Source organism: Equus quagga, chromosome 2 (assembly GCF_021613505.1).
Source record: "Equus quagga isolate Etosha38 chromosome 2, UCLA_HA_Equagga_1.0, whole genome shotgun sequence".
Lineage (NCBI taxonomy): Eukaryota > Metazoa > Chordata > Mammalia > Perissodactyla > Equidae > Equus > Equus quagga.
Window position 1 is genome coordinate 110,924,046 of NC_060268.1, and position 24,520 is coordinate 110,948,565.

Here is a 24,520-nt window from a genome sequence, read left to right on the forward strand (position 1 = left end):
TCCATGCCTGTTAGAATTTCTGGGAAATTATTGGAAAGTGAAAGCCAGCAGCAGTGCTTTCAGGTACCATCCCCTTGTCCATTGTGGTGGTAGACCAGCCTTTGCACAACAGATGCTCGTGCAGCCTCTAAGAACTTCCATGTAAAATTCCCCTGTTCTGACTGCATTCTAAAGTAGTGACAGTAGGTGAGGACTCGGGCCTGGAGTCTTGCTTCATCAAGCCCTCTTATTTAAGTGAGTACTTCTACCAAAGTATTGCAGTCATACAGGAAAGTACACAAATCATAGATATACAACTTGATGAACCCACCCATGTAATCACTCCCAGATCAAGAAATAGAACATTAATGGCACTCTGGGAACTGCACGGGCTACCCCACCTCATCATCCTTACCAACAAGAGGAACCACTGTTCTGTCTTCCATCATCGTAGGTTGGTTTTGCCTGCATTTCAACTTTGTATAAATGGAATCCTGTTGTATGTATTCTTCTGTGTCCAGTTTATTTTGCTCAACATTATTTCTGTGAGGCCTAAACTTAGTGTTACAACAGTTGGGGGTTTTTTCATTGTGGTATAATATTCCATTGTATAGTATACTATGCCTTATTTATCCATGCTCCTGTTGGTGGACATTTGGGTTTTTCCAGTTTGCAGCTATTACACAGAACTCTGCTATGTATGTATTTCTGCCCTGAAGCAAACTAGCTGAATCATAAGGTATGCATATGATCATCTGCATCAGATATTGCTGAGTAGTTTTCCAAAGTGATTGTATTAATTTACACTCCCACCAGCAATTATGAGAGTTCCAGTGATTCCACATCCTTTTTGATTTTACCATTTTAATGTGTATGTAATAATATCTTGATATGGTTTTCATTTGTATTTCTCTGTTTACTAATGATATTGAGTACCATTTCATATGTGTCTTGACCATTTGTATATGCTTTTTAATCTTTTGTTTTGCTCTTTTAAGTCTTTTTTTAAATTGGATATTCTGCCTTTTTTCTTACTTTTTTCTTAGATTTGTGTGCGTTCTTTATATTGGATATTAGGCCTTTATGAGAAGTATATATATATATTTTTTTTTTTCTGAGGAAGGTTAGCCCTGAGCTAACTACTGCCAATCCTCCTCTTTTTGCTGAGGAAGCCTGGCCCTGAGCTAACATTGTGCCCATCTTCCTCTACTTTATACGTGGGACGCCTACCACAGCATGGCGTGCCAAGCCGTACCATGTCCACACCCGGGATCTGAACCAGCGAACCCCGGGCCGCCAAAGCGGAACATGCGAACTTGACTGCTGCGCGACCGGGCCGGCCCCTAGAGAAGTATATATTTTAAATAGATTCTTCCAATATGGCTTGCCTTTTGCTGTCTTAGTGGTATTTTTGTGTAACAAAAGTTCTTAATTTTTACGAAATCGGGTTTATCACCTTTTATGGTTTGTGCTTCTTGCATCTGAATGAGAAAGACATCTACTGCTGGGCGAGTCAGCTTTGCTAGAAAGCATTCAGGGGTTTGACTGTCTCAGAAGCCCTCTGAGAGCCCTTGGTATTTGTTACCTCCTCTGACCTCTTGAGGGCTCAGCAGTGTTCCAGTTCTCTCCTTTGCTAACTGTATTTGAGCAGATGGCAGCTCAGGTCTTCCAAGTTGTCATGAAAGCCGATCTCTAAGGGGATATAATATAACAACATGGCTTTTCCAGACCTCAGTGGCCCGTGGTGGCATGATAGAATTAGAGCTGTAGCCCCAGACGCTTGCAATGAGGAGTAAGGCTGTCTAATGGATGGCTCCTTGGAGACGTTGAAAGGGTTATACAGATTTGGGGGTCATATCTGAGTGGAAATGTGCTTGGATTGTCCCTTCTTAACCTGTAGCTATAAAGGAATAGAACACTGAATATTCTCCTGTCTGTAATACAGATGGTTTTGATATCACAAACTAGAAATGCCTTTAACGGAAATCTAGCCCTGTTAGCTACAGAACTTCTCAAGGGCACAAGTCTGGCAGTTAGCTCTCAATTTGTTACTGGTGTAAAGCCAATAACTGCAAAATGTCTTTATTATTTTTTTGTGAATAGTGGAGAATTCAATAGGAAGTCATATTGCTCAAAGCTGGAGATAATTTTCTGAGTTTTAAGAAAAATTCTTAGGAAGTTTGGTGCCAAATCACATAACTGATATTATTTTCCTCTTTGAATTGACTGCAGGGAAGCTTAGAGCTCAGGTCTGTGTGTAGGATTTCGTGGAATGAATTTTATATGTCGATCTCACTCCTGATTGCATCTTAATTTTCCCATCTTTATTTTCTCTTTGTCTCATTTTTCTCATCAAATTTTAAGTTTTGGTCATGCTGCATTTTTATATAAAACACTTTCAATTAATTCTAGGATAGGCTATGACATGAAATAAATACTTCAAGTACTTGTTCTTTTTCAGAGTTTTTAAAAAGATCTTCCAAGGTTAATACTATTGTGCCCATTCAGCAAGTAGGGGCAGTGACTAATTAAATCCTATTTGATGAGTGACTTAGCAGAGATGGATATAGGTTCAGCCTCAGCTCTAGCCCTTTGCTCTTAGTATGGAGGAAGGGGAAGAGAGAGTCCAATGTTTTGCATCTTTTCAGACTTTGGAAAGAAGTCTTCTTCCAGCTAGAGAAGCTTGCATAAATGGAAGCTTGGAAGAAAGTGGAAGCAACGTCAGATTATTTTATAAGGAAACCAGAATCACTCTCGATGGCTGAGCAAGCTCAAATTTTATGCCTGTGCTCATCTAGCTTTGTCAATTTTGTGTTAGAAGGCAGCACTTTTCTTTTACTTATTAATTAATTAATTTATTTAAAATATTGGAATCTGTCAATTCCTTCTCAGTGCCCTTGTCCAGAAGATCATCAAAGAAAATGGCCAGAATTGCACCAAAACCCTTGGATGCTTAATAAATATTAATTGTGTTGATTTTAAAATTTAAAATTGTACTGGTTCTCTTTAAGAAAAATGCTATCTAAGTCACATCAAGCTTAAAATAATGTTTCCTGGAGGAACTTCATGCAGACTATTCATTGGGGTAAATTCATGTGCTCAAGGAGGTGACCATCTGAGGAAAAGGAAGCAGGCAGAGTCTGACTTGTGTTCTATTTTGAAACTAGAAACAGCTTCTTCTTTATAACTTTTCCTACTGTTTGAAAATCTTCCCCCTCATAGAATACCCAAGGTATCTTCAAATCTTTGATCCCCAAGCACACAGTGGGTACAAAACAGGTCCCCAGGAAGCAGTGGAGTCTGTTTGGCTGCTCCAGGTTCATGGTCTGGCTCCCTCCGTGCTCTGCACCGCAACCTCCCAGCCCAGAAGATGTCTCTTGTATTAACTAGCTTAGGCCTGAACTTCCATCTTTAGGTCAGTTCTTGTGGCTATGGCTTTAGTCCTTTGCTTCCTGTTTATGTACAGAGATACACTTAGAAAGGGCCAGGTGAAATGTTAGTGATCTTGTCTGTCTCATTACGAATGAATTTTTAGAGCCTTCCCTCAGAAGCCTATTAAAAACACACACGTTTGCATCTTTAATATTCTCTTGTTTTTTAAAAATTACCTCAGTAATCCTCGCTTACTAGAACGTGTCAGTTCAGAGGAATGTAAAGTAAAATTGGGTCTCTCCCTTCCCGCCTTCACTCCCGTCTCTGACCTGCATGGAACCAGTGTGGACACTTTGATGTGTATCTGTGGCACTTACATCTAAGGTGGGTTGATTGGCACAGGTTGAGGGTGATAGTGTTTGTTTTTTAAAAAATAGAGTTTTATTAAACATCCTGTTCTTCCGCTTGGTTTTTTTCCTCATATAAAAACATATTCTGGACGTCTTTCCAAACAAAAATACATCTTAATTGAGGGACAGAATATGAAAGTGTCTGACTTGGGGAAGACTGCTGCTACTTTAGGGGAGAAGATGAAACTGGAAAGCACTGCCCGTCTTGTGGGAACTGCTGTTGCCGCCCATTTAAATGCAGTGTGGGAAAGCCCTTGCATCTCTCCATCTTCAGGGCCCTGGTTAACTACTGTAAGGGAGCGCATATGCATTCCCCAGTCTCACTTTAGCGTTATGTTCTGTAATGAAACAGCAGATACGTAGCCTAAGCTATTGCTGTAAACGTTCGGTAATCAGAGGGCAATTTGCTTTGCACTTTAGTTAATTAGGTAATCTTAAGGATTAAAGGGTGTTTCTTCCTCAGCACTGACATTTTCAAGTTTGGCAATAGGGATTTGGGGCTGAGCCAATGTTAGTATAAAATATTTTTGTTGCTTTTGCCTCCCTGTGTTATTTTGTGTTGAATTTATTTAGGGTCTGAGGTTTCTTCCTGCAGGTATCAAGTGGGGTTGAGGTGGTGTCTCCCAGGAATAGGGAGAAGCAGCTAGAGGGTGGTGTCCTGTGTCGCCTGCCTAGTGTCTGGTTCCCCAGGGGCCCTGGCTGGTAGCCCAGCTCATTTGGAGGAAGAAATTCAACTTGACCTTTATGACAGCAAAGTGCAATTGCCTGGGCTGGTTAGCTCCCTTAGTTCAGACAGGTTGCTAATGACTGCAAGGTCGCAGACTCGTCCCCTGCTGGCAGAGAGCTGAGGACAAAGTCGTTCTCATTTTGTCACAGACTTCTTTGCAGCCTAGGCCAACAAATCCATGTCTTTTCCCTTTGGTTTCCCCATCTTAGGCTGGGGAGAAAGTCATCCCAGTTTTACAAGAGAAATTTGAAATTCAATGTTTGTAAGTACCTTGAAATCTTTCTCTGGGAAGCACTGTAAAAACACATCATCTCTAATGGTTCTGAACAAGAGTTGTGTAAGAACTGTCAGCACTGATGGATATGTTTTTCTTCCTGACCCCTCATTTCAGAACCCACACAGCAGTTAAAATAGCTCCAAGATACAGTGCGCCTGTAATCCATGTCCTGGACGCATCCAAGAGTGTGGTGGTGGTAAGTGTAGGCCTTACGTTATTTCAGATACAATGTGAAGAGAGAACAAAGAGAGGATTAAGAGTTAAGGGTATCACCCAAGACCTTCCATTTATTTTTGTCCACTTCTACCAAAAAAAGTGAAAGAATAGCATAAGCCTTATGATAGTGTCACTGCAGTTGTCTGTGTTGCTGGAAGGAGGGCCAGATGAGTGTGTCTTGTGTTTGCAGACCACTTCCTGCACCAGCGGCAGAAATGCCGGTCTGAGTAACAGAGGAATGGTGCCAAGACACCTGTGACTTTGACACCAACCCGGAGAGAGATCTCAGCCATCTACAAATATTTACAAATATGAACATACACTTTCTTAGCTCCATGCCAGAGCTAAAAGGAATGTAGAATTTTTTTAAAATGGCCTGTTTCCAGATAGAAAAGCATTTAACCTAGAACGGGACAGTTGACCCTACCGAAAGACAGAAAAACATTCACTAGATGTTCAAAACCCAAAATAGTAGGTTTTTCTCTATCAATGTAATGAACAACTTACCTAAGTTTTTTCCTTGTCAGTGAAGCCTCATATCCTCTCTTGTTATGTGTTTCATTATTTTCCCTGAAGAACAGGCTGTAATAGCTGGAGGGAATCTGAGTGACCATGTGGTCCAGTGGTTTCCAATTCTCTTAGCCACGGAAACCTTGTGTTCAAGTGACATCTTCCCTGGAAACTCAGTGTGGTACAAATAAGAGCAGCCCCTCCCATCCTGCATCCCACTCCCAGTTCTCATCAAAAGAGCGCAATTTAAAAACCACTGATCTAGTCCAACTTACAGTTTGTGGGTGAAGCAAGTTACTGAGGGGACCCAGTGATTTGGGAGACCACCAGGTGATATCGTGCAGCCTGAACCAGGGTGACCACATTTCCTTAGCCATTTTCCAAAGGAGTTCTTTCAGATCTGTGGATTTATTTACATGAAACTTATACAATAATTGCTGGCATTATTAAATATTTATAGTGTGCTAGGCACTGTAGTAAGTGCTTTACATGGATTTTTTATTTAATCCACATGAGGTAGATACTTTCATTGTCCCCACTTTCAAGATGGAGAAACAGGAATGAAGAGGTGAGTAACTCTGAGGCCACATATCAGTGAAGCGGCCGGTGCGGGATTTGAAGGCAGGGGGTCTTACTCAATGCTGTGTTAAACTTGCTCTCTTGAATTTAACAGTTCTCCTTTACTAAAAAGGATAACATTAAATCAGGCTGCCATCATAAAATTGTAGTTTTTATTTACCATTGACATAGACTAGTGTCCAGATAAACTACATTTCTACAACTCAGTTTTAAAACAACTTTTGTACCTTATATTTGGATTATGTTTCATAAGGAGCTTATGTCAGGTCCATGGTTGCGTAACCAATGGCCCTCTTTTTAATGCTTGCTGCTGTTTTCAGATGCTACTGAATGACTCCAAACATTGCTCATTTGGAGAGGAGGCAGTTGGCCATTTAAGGATGCTGTGCTAACACTGCCCCTTCAGGTAGGGGAAAGACTCTAGCTAGGAAAGAGTCAGCCTCTTGAGTCCCTTCTGAGGACAGGCTCCTTCACTGTCTTAAGGAGCTGCAGCAGCACGGGCCTGGCTGAAAGCAAAGGGTGAGGCGTGGGCCCTTGTGCTCTTTACGGCCAGGTCCAGCCAGGCAGCCAGCAGAGGTTAGCTCTTGTCATAGACAAAGAAACCGCCACCTTTTGAAATTACTCAAACGTGAGTCCAATAATAAATCATTTGGGTAATTGCTTATGACCCTTTTCAGGAGTCAGTGGTACAATTTGTTTAGGTTGATTGTTGGTTCAGAGTCTTGATCTAACCGCAATGAGTGTGGCACAGGCCCAGGCCTCTGGCTAACTGGCTCATGAATTTGAAAGATTCCAAAATGTGTTGACTACAAAATAGCTGGACGTTTAGACCTCAGGATGCCTCTTGCTTTCTTTTCTTTCTTTTTTAATAAAAAACAAGGTACCAATATTATTTCTTTTTAAATTATAAAACGTATTTTCAACTTATGCCCTCTCATTGTACTACGATTGCCATGAAAAATATAAAAGAAGGAAAAGAAAACCTGTACTGTGTCTAAGTGGTTGGCATGAAAACACATGACGGACTCTGCTTTTGTGGAAGGATCCCATCCATTAGCCCATGTAATTGGCCATGAACTCGTTTCCATCAAGCGAGACAGACAGGGCCGGAAGGCACGTGTTACCATGTCTCTGGGAGCAGGGGGCTGTATAGCGGGCTCGAAGGTGCCAACAAACCAGTGGGCCATTCTGTCTACCCAATAGTACCTGTGTCGGGGTATTGTTAAGTTCTTTGAATGTTAAGGAAATCAGGGTTTTGCTTTCTCAGAGTTTAAAATCCAGCAGAATGTAACAATATTTTAGAACATTGGTTACGTGTACTTTCGGGCGCTCAGGAGTAGGCATCCCCTTCTTGTCTTTGTTTAGCTCTGCTGGGTTTCCTAAATGGGGCTCCACTGAGGTAAGGTTCATATAAGGCTGGGAAATACTCTGTGGTGTGGATACCATTTGGGAGCCATTTTTAGGCTTGCCACATGGCCTTTCCTGATTATGGTCCTTAATAAAGTGATTTGGTTTTATAGTAACTTATAGGTGATTAGATTGTAATTAGAGATGCTTAGTAAATTCTCATAGAATTATAGTTACTTAAAGCTGGTAGGCACTTTAGCCATCATCCAGTCTAACTTCCTCAATTTCAGTGATGATATTGAACTTCCCTGCCTTTTTGCGTATTAAAAAATGCTGCTTGAGGCTGCAGAGGTGGGCAGTGCTGTGAGCTTTGAACTGATGTGATCAGTAGCAGCAATTTCATATTTCTTTGTAATCTTACTTTTAGCGTTGGTGGCAGCTATTCCTCTACCAACTTGGTAATCATAGTCATAAACAGCATTTACCTGATCCTAGTTTTACAAGTTACCGAGTGACCTCACATTTCCCAGAAGATCGATTTCCTTTCTTGTTTTAGCAGAAGCTGCCAGGTGGCTGTGGTCAGCCTCATTCCTTCAGCAAACATTTAGTGAGGATGCTCCTTGTACGCACCGGGCACTGAGCTAGAAACCAGGGACATGAACGTGGTGTCCTCTAGTGAGGAAAGTCGATACATAGATAGATACTAAAAGCAAGTACGCTTACTAAAAGTAAGTGTAGTGATGGAGAGATGAGCAGAGTATCTTTGGAACACTGAAGAAGAGGGGTGTTGGAGGTCCCCAAGACCACCCTCAGTTTCAGTGATTTGCTAGAAGGACTCTCAGAACTCAGAAACACTCTTATACTCACAATCATGGTTTATTACTGTGAAAGGATACAGATAAAAATCAGCAAAGGTGGAAAGAGGCATAGAGTAGAATCCAGGAAGAGCAGGCGTGAGCTTCCGGGTGTCCTCTCCCTGTGGAGTCATATGGACAGTGCTTAATTCTTCCGCTAGTGACGTGTGACAGCGTGTACAGAGCGTTGTCAGCCAGGGAAGCTCACCTGAGCCTTGGTATCCCAGGCTTTTATTGGGAGTCAGTCATGTAGACATGGAATACTCAGACTTCAACCCGTCCAGAGGTCAAACAGATACAGCACGAGCTGAGTCTCCCCATAAATCACATTGTTGACATAAACTATCTGGGGTGGCCCACGACCCCAGGTAGGCAAAGACACTCTTATCAGGCAGATATTCCAAGGGCTTAGAGCGCATCTCCCAGGAGCCTGTCAACACCAGTCTTTTCTTCAGAATGTGCAAGATTTGAACATCCCAGGCCTACTGAGTTGACCCTTTACTGCACACCCAGGCAGGAATTAGCAAAGTTGGTGAAGGGAGAGGAAATGATGGGAAAAGTTTCCTGAAGGCAGTGTCACCAGAACTGACTGGAATTGCACGTTTTATCTTCTTTTGCTGCTCTGTTGTGATTGAACGCTGATCTTGCGTTTTCAGTGTTCTCAGCTATTAGATGAGAATCTAAAGGATGAATACTTTGAGGAGATCATGGAAGAATATGAAGATATCAGACAGGACCATTATGAATCTCTCAAGGTGAGTGATAAAAACAGGACCCTGTTTGTTTGGGTAATAAAATGATCCTATAGTTTTTAATGTGACTTTACTGTTTTGAGGAGGTAAGGTTTAGGATCATTTTAGAGAAGTCCTATTTTTTAGTTCAAATCAGACTTCTTCAGAGTCTAAATTCCTAATAATTTTTGGCTTTATTAAAATTAATTTTATTTATTCTGCCCAACTTTTATTGGGTACACAGTAGGTGTTGGGTGCTGTGCTAGATACCAGAGTTATGAAAATGAATAAAATATGAGGTAGTCCCCAGCAGGGAAACAGGAACCAAAACAGTGTACTGAAATCACTCCCACAGATCCTGTTCTTGAGGAGAGAATGGGAGAAAGTGAAGACATTAGACAGGACTGTTGTAAGCCTCGCTCCCTGACTGCCCGGCGCTGGCTGTGCAGAGTGGTGTGTCAGCACTGTCCCTGTCTGGATGAGCTTCAGGCAGTCTGTGGAGAGTGGGCACAGTTCTTCTGCAGAGGTCGTTGGGATACTTCTCCCTGGTTATCCGCCAGCTGGGCGTTGTCTGAGGGTGGGGGCGGTGCGTTTTGGGGCTGACTAGGCAAATGGAATGAGATAACAAACAGCATGAAGACAACAGATGTTTCCAAGCTGTTGGCTTTCCTCCTTCCCTTAGGTTTGCCCACAGTTGACAGTTTCTTAGTTCTGCCTTCTGGTCCTCGGGGCAGTGGAGAGCGGGCCAGTTAACCCCGGCCTCAGGTGTTCTAAAGCACAGGCAGGAGACCGCTCCACTGCCATGTTCATCCCACGGTCAAGGCTGCAGGTCAGCCTTATATTCACATATCAATATTCAGTGGATATTTAATGAGTCTTTATTGTGCTGGTGCTGATGTGAAGCCATATTGGATGGGAAAGGAAGAGCTTTTTAGGGCTTGAATTTTCATTAATAAAAATATTTGTTTTCTTGAAAAACTTATGTACTAGCTTTCTTGAACATACTTTCAGGGTAGCAGCTGAAAAGCTAAGAGTCTCTGACTAAGCAACTTTTCTTTTTTTCCTAGGAGAGAAGATACCTAACTTTAAGTCAAGCTAGAAAAAATGGTTTCCGTATTGACTGGCTGTCAGAGCCTCCCCCAGGTCTGTCTGGCTATTGGTTAGAGAAAGGCTGCGTGTGCTAACTGTGAGCCGAAGAGCCATTTGCATTTACTTGGCTATAGAATCAAACAGGCAGCTAGAAACTCTTAATTGTGTCTAATGATGATGAATGACAATGATGATTAAAAATAAAAGGAAATGGGTACCATTTATGGAGGACCAAACACTGCCCTGAGATTGACCTGCAGCGGCTCTGAGCCCTTGACACAACTCTGTGATGAATGTGCTATTGTCCTCACTTTAATTTGAAGAAACTGGGTTTCAGGTAATAACCTGAAAGGTTACTAGGATTCTCTGTGATCTGTCTTGTAAACCTATATTCTTTCCTCTGTGCTGTGCTTGAGTGAACCCCCTTCGGCTTGAAGCAAGTTCTAGAAACCTGCCTGGGTGGTACGGTCACTGGGTTGGCTTGGGTCCAGGCGGGCCCAAGTGCAGACATGGAATGTCTGAAATTGAAAATGCCTTTGCGTTGAACAGACCTTTAAATCATTTCAGCAGAGCCGGGTCTCCTATTTCTTGTTCATGCTCTCATTCTCTCTCTGGATGCTTCCCTCTTTTTATTTCTTTTATCGGGTTTCTTCCCTTTCTTATTTCTAGCCACCTTTTTTGCCTTGCATAGGTGTTCACAAGGGAATAAAATGTGTAAGATGTTTTGACAGGCTCAGAGATGCATGAGATACAAATGCAAAACTAAGACAGGGCGAATAGGGGTTATATTAATTGAATCCATATTTCCAAGGTAATACCTCAAATCAGCTTTCATTGTTCACAACATCTGTGTTCTACACGCGCTCAGCAGAGTTGACAGGATTAAATTGAAAATGTCGGTGAGCTTGGTTCTAATTTCTGTCCTGCTGGGTTCAGTGAGGCTTAGTGGGAAGAATGCAGATTGGGAGCCAGGATGCCTGGGTTCTAATCCTGGCTCAGCTCCTGGCTCTGAACCACGGAGTGACCCTGAGCATCTTACTTCTGTGTTTGACAGTTTCTAATGTGTAAAAAAAGGAGTGAGTTTATGGAAATGTTGTGAGGACAAAACAATATGTGAAAACTTTTGAAAAATGTAAATCACTATATAGTTCCAACTATTATTTTCTCTTTACCTTTCACTGTGAAATTGGAAAAATATCTCAAGGGGACGTCCATTTTAACCAAGTCAAACCTCCAAAGCACATCTTGGTGGAAATAGTCCTCTGAGGCCCACAGTGCCAGGCAGCGGGGCTGACACTTTTTGAGTGGCCGTTTTAACCCCCATCGGGGCCCCTGCAAGGCCCTGACCCTGCCCCCTGCAGGGCGCTGGAGGCCCTGAGGTACGGCCCTCAGAAATGTTTTGGAGGGCAACCCAGTCCTAGGGTAGTTGCAGGAAGTCGGTAAAGGGAGGAAGAAGGGTTCTTTTCCACGATCCTTGGCGGTAAAACCGCAAGCAAATCTTAACCTCTGGAAGACGAGCTTATTCAGGGATGACGTCCCTTGGTGCTGCTGCAGAGCAAGAGGGGGCTGTCTGCAGGAGAATGTTGGTAGTTCCTTCTCAGTTACTGAAGGAATCAGCACAATAGAATATTTACACGGAAGGGATCATCCTGTGTGGTAAAAAGACCAGGTGCAAGTGGGCAAGAGTTACTGTCAACATGTATGAAAAGGTAGAGATTTCCGGGCAAAATTAAGAAGCTGCTCGTACTTTCTCCTCTCACTTTTACCATCCAATGAAGAAAGCACTCTTGAGACTTTTGTGTTATCCCAGAGCCCCTGAGATTGTCAGTATAGTCTAAGTTCTCCGATCCCTATTCACAGATCAGGAAACTGAGGGCAAGAGGGCTAGGAAGCTGGCTGCAGAGTCAGTCCCTGGGACTCTGACCTGACCCCGCCACGGGCGTGGTGAGGTCGGGGGCAGTATTGCTGCTCCTGAAATCCCAAAAAGCCCAGTGGCACCATCTGTCTCAGATGTCTTCACCATTATTTAACGTAGGGCGTATTTTAGACTCACGAGGAGGTATAAAGAACAATGTGCTGAACATCCATGTGTACCCGCTAACCACTTAAGAAAGAACCTTCTGTCCATTTTAAAAAGCAAACAGTACATGTGCAGTGGGAGCCCCTGCGCCCCTCCCTCCCCCACTAGGTCCTGAGTTGATGCCTTGCTGCCGTGCACTTCCTCACCCTTTGACTATGTGCACGTGTGTCAGTAGGCAGTACAGATTATTGTGTCACGTTTTTACGCTATATATAAGTGGCTTACTATGTATGTCTTTCTACAATGGTCTGTATTTTATATTGTCTTCATTTGTACAAGTGAAGATTAACCCAAGTCTTTTATTTTTCCTGGGCGGGGTCGGGGGTGGAAGGGTTGACGGGAGAGTTTCCATGGGCGGTGCAGTCAGTCAGCTGCATGGGAAGAATCGTTTTATTTAAGATTTGTTGCAGAATTACTCCTTCTCTACGATAATTTAAAGTTCTCCTCTTTGTAAAACAACTCGTACGAGTGACAGGAGGGAGGCAGAGTGTGGGAGCCAACAGAGCAGGAGAGAGCCGGCCAGGAAGGCCTCTAGAAAGCAGCGCTGCGTGTGAGGGCTGCTCAGCCCCGGGCGCCTGGTGGTAGTGTTGACAATGGTACTTCTTTCCCATAGTGAAGCCCACGTTTCTTGGGACGCGGGTCTTTGAAGACTATGACCTGCAGAAGCTGGTGGACTACATTGACTGGAAGCCTTTCTTTGATGTCTGGCAGCTCCGGGGCAAGTACCCGAATCGAGGCTTTCCCAAGATCTTTAACGACAAAACTGTAGGTTAGTTCACTAAGTCCTTCCTTCCTGCTCTGACAGTTGAGACAGTCTGAGACTTTGGAGACGAGACTAAGTGGTGAGCAGTGGGTGTAGATTATGCAGGGTATAGTTTATTGTTATAGCATAGGATATTGTTTACCTGCTCAACTCTTTAATGGTTTTTAAATTGCTGGCTTGGTCCTTATTTATCAGCTAAATTTGGCATTTCTGTTTATCCATTCTTTTAATAAATGTTTATTGACATCAGTTACATGCCAGGCTCTTCTGGGAATACACAAAAGAAGACATGTATAACCCCTGTCCTCTGGGACCTGGCTAGCTGGTGCAGCCACAGTGACGGGTAATTCCCGTACAGCATGCCGAGCACCTGCTGCAAGGTTGAGCCCAGGCTTCTGTGGACACAAGATGAGATAGACCTCAGACTAGGAGGTCAGGGGAGGCTTCCTGGAGGAGGTGGTGTTTGAGATGCTTTTTGAAGATTAGGTGGGAGTTACTGAGCCTGGGACTGGGGACGTGAGATGGCATCGAAGAAAAGGACATTCCAGGCAGAGGAGACAGAATATGAGAAGGCACAGACACATGTGCCAATTTGGGGGCCTGCAAGGAGTCCTTTGTGCCTGGAGCATTGGTGGGGGGAGGAGGACTTGGGGCAATAAGCTAGAGAGTGGGTGAGTCGATAAGCTGCTAGCCCCGCTTCTCACTCCTAACCCTACCCCCAAAACTTACCTTAGAGACATGGGCTCCAGATGCTAAGCCATTCGAAGGATTAGGTGATAGCCAGATTAGAGCAAGGTGGAGGGATACACTGGCAGAAGTGTGGGATTAGGGCCAATAGGAGCCTGACATCTAGAGTCAAAACCAAGAGGAGGGTGTCCTGGGAGCCTGGCTCCTGCTGTGCAGGTGACAACGTGCAGGGGCCCAAGCTGAGGCCGTCCAGGTGCAGCGCTGACGCCACTTCAGCGGGATTGGGGCCACGCTTCACCCTCCGCCTATTCCACATCCCCAGGCTCATGTGAGGTCAGTGGAGTTCTGTGTGCACGAGGACTGTCAGTGACGGAAGGATTTGGCCTGCTTTGTTTCACTCTCTGTCTGACAGACTGCTTTGGGAAGCCACAGATTTGGCACTCTGCCTTTTGTTAAATGGGAAAGTTGCAGTGGCTTGAGCTAGGAAAACAGACTATGGGAGCTGTACTTAGCAGAAACCGCTGAACCCTTAGCTGTTCCACCTTCAGTTGTGCTGATGACAAACGCTGAGAAAGGATTTGAGGGGAAAAGAGAGGCGCGAAGAGAGAACATGGCTGAGGAGGGGTAGTGGTCTTAAAAAGGAGCATTCTTTGCTGATTATTTTTGGCATCTTTAAGTGAATTCTTATATTTCCTAAAAGGTGAAGAGGCCAAAAGAGTCTATGATGATGCCCAAAATATGCTGAAAGCATTGATTAGTCAAAAGAAACTTCAAGCCAGGGGCGTGGTTGGGTTCTGGCCGGCGCAGAGTGTGCAAGATGACATCTGCCTGTATGCAGAGGACGCAGAGCCGCAGTCTGCAGAGCCCATTGCCACCTTTTATGGGCTGAGGCAACAGGTACGGAGAACCATATTGACAGCAAACTCACTGCTGCTGCTTTTTGGTTTAAGCACTAAAAAAACCATGAATAAGTCTGAGCTTTGTGTAAATGGTACCTCTGCCCCATCTCACCCCAAATGACCACTCACAGGCCCAAGCCCAAAGCATTTGTGGGGACAATGGAGAGAAGGCGCCAACGTGGGTTTTGAGGCTGGCCTCTCAGGCAGCAGGAGAGAGGTGTTTAAAGTTATGTTGGACAGGTGGATGAGAAACGTTGCTGCCTTGGATGGTCACATACAGATGAACAATTACTTGTTCAAAAACATTGGTTTGCATGCATGTGCATTATTAAAATAGGCTGATGGCTTGCTTTCTTAAGAGGAGGACATGCAGGAGCAAACATTTGCTGAACCCACTAGATGCCAAGTGCTTAGCAGGGCACGTGATGGACCATCTTGTTTACTTTCCACACAGCCTTGTTGTCGGTCAGTTTATGTTTCCATTCTACAGAGGAGAAAATGAAGGCTGGTGGGCTTGTTCTAAGTCCCACAGCTGAGAGGGGAGAGCCCAGCCTGTCTGCACCCGGATGGCTCTTCCTTCACTGCACCAGCTTCCTTCAGTGTGATGAGAACAGGCTCTTCTCAACACGGCTCCCTCTCATATGCCTCCACCTCTAAAAATGCTAAGATCGTTTGCATGTCCCTTTAGCTGCTACAAAAAAATAGTTGTCCTAATCAAGGACATTCACTAGTCATTAACAAAGGACTGTAGTAAATTATTCTTGCAGAATTTCACTGCTGTTTTCAGTCATTCAAAAGTGATAGTATTGCTTTTAATTATAACCACAGTATAATTCATAATGATAGATACTTTAAGCGTAACAACATCTGAAGTGATTCCTCAGTTTGGGACATTAAACAGTACCACGGCAAGTTAAATGACAGCAGCTACATCCTTACTGTGTGCACTCAGACTCGGACACCACAGAGTACAAGGCACTGGGGTTCTGATGCTAAGATCCAGCCCCTCCTCACTAGGGAATTGGTGATTTCTCTTTTACAGGTGTTATTAAGGTCAGAAACCTCTTCCCTGGCCCAGTCTTTCATCCTTCAAATCCTCTATCTTCTGATTTCTTTTTATGTCCAGTACCATTCATGTCCAGGCAGTCTGTGACAGACTGTAGGAGGGCGTTTAATATAGTGACTTCTCAGTGTACGTATATCACCTACTCAGATACACACTTCTAAAGAGGTGCTTTCTTCCAGTACACTCTGGAAAATTCTGGCTGCAGTGTCTTACTGCTCTGGGAGTCTCCTGTTCTGAGTGGCTCTGATCGCTGTCTCTTCTGAAGTGCCGTGGGGCTCTGTGACCTGTCTCTCCTGTGGTGCCGGGAAGCTTTGTGTCTCTCTGGCTTTTGTTAGCAGAGGACAGGTGATAGGCAGAGTACACTGGAAAGCGGCTTCTCCCTGCATCGCTGTCCCTGAGCTCTCTGACATTTCCACATGCCATTATCAAACACCTTTTTGCCTACAGCCACTTAATCATTTTCTGCCCAGTGTCAATTAGGCTGTACTTGTTTCCAGAGCTGGCAGGCAAATAGCTCTGAAACTTCTGGGTTGGCCACTCCTTGATTAATTGATCACTTCTAAGCAGTGCCGGATAGTGGTCAAGGGCCTTGGTTGTGGTGTCAGACCACTGTCTGACCTTGAGCTAGTTAATCAAGCTCTCTCTGCCTCAGCTTTCGTGTCTGTAAAATGGAGCTGATGGTATCACTTACTTCACGAGATTCTTGAGAGGATTAAATTAGCTAATTCATATAAAGCACCAAGAATAGTGCCTGACATATAGTAAGCACTTAATAAATATTAGTTATTAGCTGTTTACCTTTCAGCAAATGTTTACTATTTGTGAAATACGTGTAACACCTTATTTGCCAGCTTAGTAACAGGGAAGGGTCAGTCATCGGCTGAAAATGAAAAATGGGCGAGGATAGGCACCTGGCCTTCTGGAGAACGTCCCAGAGGCAGAGCCTCCTGAGTTCTTTGTCCGGTTTCTGCCCTGCCCAGGGAGTCCTTCGCTGTCTCCTGACCCCCGCCTGTGGCGGGCAGCCACGGCCCCTGTGTTGCTGACCCAGCAGTTTGTTGAACTGCTTCTGTTGGTGCAAAGTCAAGGTTTGTACATTGAGTGGACCCTTCTCAAACTTAACTTCAGAATTTAATGTTGATCTTGAATTAAAACCACTTTTGGGGAAAAACTTCTTTTTATATGAATGTTTAGGTTTCCAGATCCCAGCACAGTACCTGTAGGCATTCAGAAAATGTTTGGCGAGTGTGTAAAGGAGCGAATTAATTGGTTTCCTGACTATGCATGTTATATCATGCCATATATTCTTTGAAATTTCATTTTATTTGCTTATTCAACAACTATTGACTGAATACTCAGGCACGATTCTAAGTGCTAGGGATGTAACAGTGAGCAAAACAGACATCCCAGTTTGAAGCTCATATTCGTTTGAAGATACCAGAATGCTGTTCACTGTGTGCTGGTGCCGTGCCCATGCTGATGATCCCTCCACCGACTCCTTTGATTTTAAGGCCGAGAAAGACTCTGCGAGCACAGACCCATACCACTGCCTGTCCGACTTCATCGCTCCCCTGCATTTGGGCATCCGTGACTACCTGGGCCTGTTCGCCGTTGCCTGCTTTGGGGTGGAGGAGCTGAGCAAGACCTATGAGGAGGAGTGTGATGACTACAGCAGCATCATGGTCAAGGCGCTGGGGGACCGGCTGGCAGAGGTAGAGCAGCAGTACACTGAGGACAGCACCCATGATGGGTGCCAAAAAGCTAAGCAACCCTTAGAATCAGTGTCTTCTTTTTCTTTTTCCATGTTGGAGGAGGCTGGCTTTAACATCACACATATTTTAAATCATGAATTCTTGAATTGCTCTCACACCTTTTTATTTTGGGGAGGAAGAGTGGCCCTGAGCTAAAATCTGTGCCAGTCTTCCTCTGTTTTGTCTGTGGGGCTCCACCAGAGCATGGCCTGACGAACGGTGTGTAGGTCCATGACCGGGATCAAACCCACAAACCCCAGGCTGCCACAGCAGAGCGTGCAAACTTAACCACTACGCCACCAGGTTGGGCCCTCACACATCATCTTTTGGGCAAAGAAAAACCTTCAGCAATGCCGTAGGTGGTAGTCACCCTTAGAATCTTGACCTCTTTGCCTTAGTTCTGATATCTCCCTTTGCTTGTCGTGACATTTTCCTGAAGAGCCCCAAAAATTAAAAACGGATTTTTATTTCAGAACTCCTCATTCTAACGTTGATATCCTCTGTAGATTCCTCATCTTCCTCTGCATGGAATGGGGTAACCTAAGCCATGGGGAGGTCCTCTCCCCTCTCCCTGAGGCTAACAATGGTCCCAGCGTCTCTTTCTGGCCACCGTCAGCTCTAGACTGACAGTGAGGGAAATGTTTAAGTTAAAAGGCCTGCATTCCTCAGATTATTGAATAAGGTGCTTCAGAGCCCAAAATTGAGGAGCAGAGCAGCTAATGAAACTACAAACGAGTCGAGAATCCAGTCACATTTTCCCTGTGGTCCAGGTGAGGGACGTGCCCTGGATGACTTTGATTGAGAGGGTGGGGGGCACTGATGCTGAGGGCTCTTGCCTCTGCCTAAGCACGCCTCATTCTGGGCTCCCAGGCCTTTGCGGAGGAGCTCCACGAAAGGGTCCGCAGAGAACTGTGGGCTTACTGCGGCAGCGAGCAGCTGGACATCGCTGACCTGCGAAGGCTGCGCTACGAGGGCATCCGCCCAGCTCCCGGCTACCCCAGCCAGCCTGACCACACTGAGAAGCTCACCATGTGGAGACTGGCTGACATTGAGCGGTGCACAGGTGTGTGCCAGGAGGAGGCGAGCACCTCCCTCTCCTTATTTAATAGATACACTTTTGTCAAAGTAATGGTGCATATGGTTAAAAATTTAAAAATATGGAAAGGCTTATAATGAAATCATCCCTAATCCCATCCTTTCTCACTCCTAGCTAGCTATTCTAGTATTTTACCTCCATGTTATTGAATAGTATTCTTACATTACTATTTTACCATTTTAAGATTTATCAATTTTAATTATTTTCTCTTAACCTCTAACAGATGGGAATTTAGCTACTCATATTACCCCATACATCTCCTGCCCCATTTTCCCATTACAGGTGTGTTAACTGCTTTTACTCTCTCCATTAGTGACCTTTGTAACCTTTAGTAACATTTCACGTTAATTTCTCCTCCCATTGCTTATAGACAGTGTCTTTGGGCACTGGTTTTGCACAACTCCCACTGGTCCCTTCAGCTTTCTCTCTTTACCTTTACGCTGTTATTAACACAATTAACAATTTCAGTGGACTTAATCAAAAGCATGCCATCAACGCTGAGTTAAAGGAATAAACACTGATGGAGTTAAAGGCATCTAGATTTAAGTGAGGAACAGTGAGGCTGTGTTGAATCCGCATTAGCAGGAGTAGGAGTTGTGAGATATGGATTTGAGTCCTGTTTCTGCCGTAAGCCCGCTGGGAGATCTTTGGCAAAGCACTTAACCTTTGTGCTGCACTGTTTCCTTGTGCGTAAAATGAATGGCTTGGACTAGATAGCCTTAATGTTCCCTTTGAGTTCTAAACTCCTATGAAAAAGTATCTTTTCTTTCTAAGTGCCATTGTAGGCACATTCTTAATGGGTCCCTGGTAGCACTGGCCCCACAGGAGTCCTTGGAGGTTCAGATGGTGCTCTCATCTCCAAGGCTGGAGCAAATGGGGTCCTCTGTAACTGACCGTGGAGGCCTGGGGGTAGGAGTATAGGGAGTCTTTTCCACGCCTGTCCCCCTGGGTTAGAGGAGATCTGCACGTCCTGAGTTTGTTCATCCCCTTGGCAGCAATTTGCTAGATGGGTCTGATCACATCTTTCGTACTGTGTCATGTGTCCACCTAGAAGGCATGAATTCACTTTCATTCACTTGTTCAGCAAAAGTTAATTGGGTGCCTACTGACTGCCAGGTCCTGTGCTAGGCACTGAATAAATGAGCATTTTCCCCATGTTCCTCTCTCTAGGCATCAGATTAACAGAATCATTAGCAATGGCACCTGCCTCAGCAGTATCTGGCCTTTACTTCTCCAATTTGAAGTCCAAATATTTTTCTGTGGGGAAAATTTCCAAGGATCAGGTAAGTTAGCTGTTTCATTGTGTATGACTTCCCTAGATACCTGTCTTGTTTTAAGTGGAACTCTAGAACCTATTTTATATTTTACACATGAAAGAAAATAAAATGAGAGTGAAAGGATGGAGAAATTTACCTCACTTAAGGTCTTAATTTCCTTTCAACCCATTACTCTGATTCTAGTCCTCCCATCTACACACAGAGCCCCCCATAGACACACTCACCCTCTCATCCAGCTTCTAAGCATCAGAAATTTACTACATGTAGTTTTTCTGCCCAGAGAATAAGGAAGCTTGGTGAATAGATAAGTGTCTCTTTCCATGTAACTCAGTAGATTGCTATTAAGACAAGAAATAGAAGATACTTAATGTTTTTTGGCAAATCCTGTGGAAACTTCAATTCAAAAAGTCTTTTTGGTTTAATAAGCTGCTTTTAATCTTTTGCAGATTGAGGATTATGCTTTGAGGAAGAACATGTCTGTGGCTGAGGTTGAGAAATGGCTTGGACCCATTTTGGGATACGATACAGACTAACTTTGTTTTCACCTTCGCTGTACTTGATGATCTTCAAGGAAATACAACCCAGAGTGCCTTCAAAATGATAGCAGCAGCAGCAGCATGCCTGTCGGCGTCTGGCTGACATTTACCTGCTTCAGGTTTGGGAAGTTTGGTGGAACCTTCTAGAGGAGCAGGGTCTCCCCATGGCCCTTGGAAACAAGCAGCTATTTTCAGGGGACCTTGAATGAAGAGCAGCGAGCAGAACGCTGGTGGTGTCCCTGGTCCCTTGGGGACTGGGACAAGCTGGAAGTACAGATCTTTTGCATTTCAAAGCAAGTCAGCTTGCTTTTTTCATTTTTACCTTGAATCTAGGCCACTTGCTCTTTTTTTTTCCCCCCCTCTCTTAGAAAAAAGCCTGAAACTCAGTTGAATAGAGAAATGTATAGAGAAATATGACCCTGTGGCAAAATGACGCTGTGAGAAATGGGGCATTTTAGTTGTAATGGTTATGACAGTCAACTCGGACAGGGCAGAAAGGATAACTCTGCTCTCTTTCCAGAATGCCTCGTTTTCTAAAGGCCCGATTAAATGGGTGCAGAAGTGCCTTTGGCAAAAGGCGCGCTGTCCCTGCTGGCTTCTCAGGAATGCTCCGGATGTCTGCTCTGTGCGGTCAAATGCAGTAGTGTTCTCTAAGCATTTTTGTCCTCTCATAAGTTCATAGCCCCTAGCCCTAAGGAAAACAAGGAGGTGGGGAGAGAGTGTGCTGTTCAGGGTCATTAACATCTTTTAGTTGTGTCCAGAATTGAGCAGGTTCTCGGCTGAGCCATGGTGTCCTGTGCAGATTTGGACAGGTGAACAGCATAATTATACTCAGTTCTTCCTCTTCTGCACTGAACCACCTCCAGACTCATACAACTTAGGGATAGCACGTTGCCTTGTTCTCAGTTATTTCAGGGGAAATGGTAAGAACGTGGGCACTGAGGTCAGGCATACCTGGATTCTTATTTCAGCTGTGCCACTTACTTGCTGTATGACATAGGCAAGTTACTGAAGCTCTCCAACACTATTTTCTCATCTGTAAAATGGGGACAATAGTACTAGTTCCTATCTCGTGGGCGTGAGGGGTGGGTTGAACAAGATGATGCACATAAGGCAGGTGATAGGGATGTGGCACACAGTGAGTGCTTGGTGAACGGTAGCTTCTGTAGGGGTAGCCCCTCCAGGTCAGCACGCAGCTGTGCTCATGGAAAGGGGAGGATATGAGATTAATAGTGAAAAGCTATTGGGGAACTGCATGTGGTAGTGACTGAATTGGATATGCTAGGTACCCTTTCTGGGATTAGACCCCATGTAACACTGTGACTGGGAAGGAGAAGCTGCCTCCTATGTCACATGCACCATCAGTACTCATTTTCTGAGTGACAGCCCCCCCCACCCCACCTCTTGTTATATAAGTTGACTTTGCCCCCAAAGCAGTTATATCAAATATACATTCAGGTACATTGGAGGTGAAAGGGAAAAAAGACTTAGGAAATGATAATCCTACATATCTGCAGTATATACATGTTTATTTGCAGAGTGACATACCTTTTCAGGCGTCATTTGCCCTTAACTTGCCTCCACAGCGTGGCCGATGAGTGGAGTAGGTCTGCACCCAGGATCTGAACCTGCGAACCTGGGCTGCCGAAGTGGAGCATGCAGAACTTTAACGACTCGGCCACGGGGCCGGCCCTGAAGTTAGGGTTTTTAACCTATCTGTTCTGTCATTAATGATTTCTTAATTGTTAGATCCAGTGGTCTTTCCAGTGATTTTTCTTCTCAATGGGTTTGGATAGTTCTGACCACTTCAAAATTCTTCCCCTGGCTCCCCCTTGACGTCATTCTTCTGGTTAACCTTCTGTGTTTCTGATAGTTTCTCAGCCATTTCCATAGTTTTCTTTCCCTCTGCCCATTTTAATCCTGGTGTCCTCAAGGGCCAGTTATCAGTTGTCTTTTTGGCCTGTATAGTTTTAACAGGCAGTCTCATCGAATCATTATCTCCGTCCAAACTCTGTCATGAAGAACATAGCATGCATCCAACAGCCTCTTCCAGGAGGACATGCAGACACCTCCGACTGTGTGTCCCAAACTAGCCTCATTGTATTCTTCTCAAATTCTGATGTATTCAACAATGAAGAATGGTGCCACCACTGAAGCTAACAAACTTCGAACTCATATCATTGTTTTCTTGGACTGTTACAGTTATCTAAAAAAAATTGCATATAAAGGACACACTTCCCCTACTTTAGTTGGGATGGTGGTAGAAAGGTTTAGGGAAGGCAATGTTTAGACTGAGGCCCAATTTGGAACTTAAAGGATGAAGATGAAGCAAAGTGGGAACTAGTGAAGAGCCATCTTTTTTCATGAGTGGGACTGTTACAAGTTGTAGAGATGTCAACTCTCCCCAGTTGATCTCTAGATTCAATGCCATTTCCAAAAGAAGTTCCAACAGAGGTTTAGTTACCATAAGCAGATACTTAAACTTATATGGAATAGGTAAGGACTAAGAATGACTGAATGCTTCCAGATATGAAGCAGAGCCTGAGGAGACTTGCCTCAGAAGATGGTAAGTTTTCTTGTAGAAATGGTGTTGTATATACTGCAGAGATAGGTATTCTGAGTAGTGCAATGAGATAAGGAGCCTGGAAAATAAGCCATGCATATGTTGACCTTTGAGATATGACAGAGGTGGCATGGCAGATCATTGGGAACAAGGATGACTCAAGTAGTGCTAGAACAATGGTTACCATATGGAAAAAATGAAATTTGATTTCTGACTTACACCTTACCTAACAATCAATTCCAAATACATTACAGTCTTCAGTACCAAAAGCAAATGTTTAGATGTTTGCATGAAAAAAATGTTAGGGCAGGAAAGAATCTCTTGAGACACAAAGCACTAATCATAAAAGAAAAGATGATTAAATCAACAATATTAAAACTAAGGATTTATGTTGACCTAATAAATAATTCAAAGTGGTGAAAAGACAAGCCATGACTTGGGATATTTACAATACAATTAACTGACAAAGGATTAGTAAGCAGAATATATACAGAATTCCTATTTTTAAAAAAACTCAATAGAAAAGATGTGAAAAGGCGTTTCACAGAGGAGAAACATGGGGCTTATAAATAGATAGATGTTCCAGGGCATTGGAGATAGAGAAATATAAATTAAGATCAAAATGAGATTCCGGTTTACATCCATTAGATTTGCAAAATTTAAGGAGTCTGACAGTCTGGGTGCTAAAGAAGATGTATGAGAACTTGTACATTGTGTGGTATGTAAACTGGCACCTCAGCTCTTCTAGATTATACCTCACAGAGTTGAACATTTGCATACCTTAGGATCTAGCTTATGACTCAGACTCCCGGTTGTATATCCAATAAACTCGTGCACATGTGTACCAGGAGGTATGTATGAGAATGTTCACAGTAACATCTTCATGACTGTTAATAACTGGAAAAGCTGAAATGCCTGTCTGTAGGAAAAGAATAAGTAAATTAGGTATATTCATACTAAGGGATAGTATTCAATAGTGAAAATGAATGCACTACAGCTATACCTGATAATAAGAATGAATCTCAGGAAATATTGAGAAAAAAGGCAAGTTCCAGGAGACCATATTTGGTATGAAACTATTTTTCTTGAGCTCAGAAACCATCAAAACCAAAGAGTATATTGTCTGCATACATAAATGGTAAAACTATATTGTAAAAAAAAAAAAAGTAACAACAATATACCAAAATTTAGCCTAGTGGTTATGCCCAAGAGGGGGAAGCAGAGGGAGCGGATAGCAGAGGGACTCGTAGATAGATGCAGGTTATTAGTAAGGTTCTAGTTCTTGGGTTGTTTTATGGTTGTTTATTATATTTGCTTTATGACTAATATATAACATATACAGTTTTGTATGTATTGATGTACTTAATACATGTATTAAATATATTATAAAAATAATAAAGGCAAAATGGAATAATAAGCAAAAATGTGGGATGATGACTTTGTATATAATGTTTTATATGTGTCAAATATGTTTTTTAGAGAAAGGAAGGGCATTTTGACCAGAGTGAACAGCAATGCAAAGGCAGGGGGCAATGAGTGGTGCATTTGTGCACCGCACAACAGTGCCACAGGGCTGGAGCCATCTGTGGCTCCCAGATATCAGGCTTTGGTGAATGAATGGATGGCGGCTCCGTTTGCCAAGGTGGAGAATATAGGAGCGGAGAAGTGATGAGTTTTGGACAAATTTGATGTGACTGCATATGGGCAGTTGGAT

At 43.6% G+C, this 24,520-nt stretch overlaps 1 protein-coding gene across 2 annotated transcripts in view; it reads left to right on the forward strand.

Moving 5' to 3' along the window:
• Window positions 1-24,224, forward strand: part of MTR (5-methyltetrahydrofolate-homocysteine methyltransferase) — a 100,383-nt gene extending 76,159 nt beyond the window's left edge. For both annotated transcript variants that reach the window (XM_046654080.1, XM_046654082.1), the window contains exons 25-33: window positions 4,880-4,961; window positions 8,928-9,026; window positions 10,070-10,145; window positions 12,785-12,940; window positions 14,322-14,518; window positions 17,095-17,295; window positions 18,205-18,397; window positions 19,601-19,713; window positions 20,154-24,224. In XM_046654080.1, the coding sequence (XP_046510036.1) occupies window positions 4,880-4,961; window positions 8,928-9,026; window positions 10,070-10,145; window positions 12,785-12,940; window positions 14,322-14,518; window positions 17,095-17,295; window positions 18,205-18,397; window positions 19,601-19,713; window positions 20,154-20,240 (1,204 nt within the window). In that variant the 3' untranslated portion in view covers window positions 20,241-24,224. The remainder of the gene's footprint in view (window positions 1-4,879; window positions 4,962-8,927; window positions 9,027-10,069; window positions 10,146-12,784; window positions 12,941-14,321; window positions 14,519-17,094; window positions 17,296-18,204; window positions 18,398-19,600; window positions 19,714-20,153) is intronic.
• The last annotated feature ends 296 nt before the right edge of the window (window positions 24,225-24,520 follow it).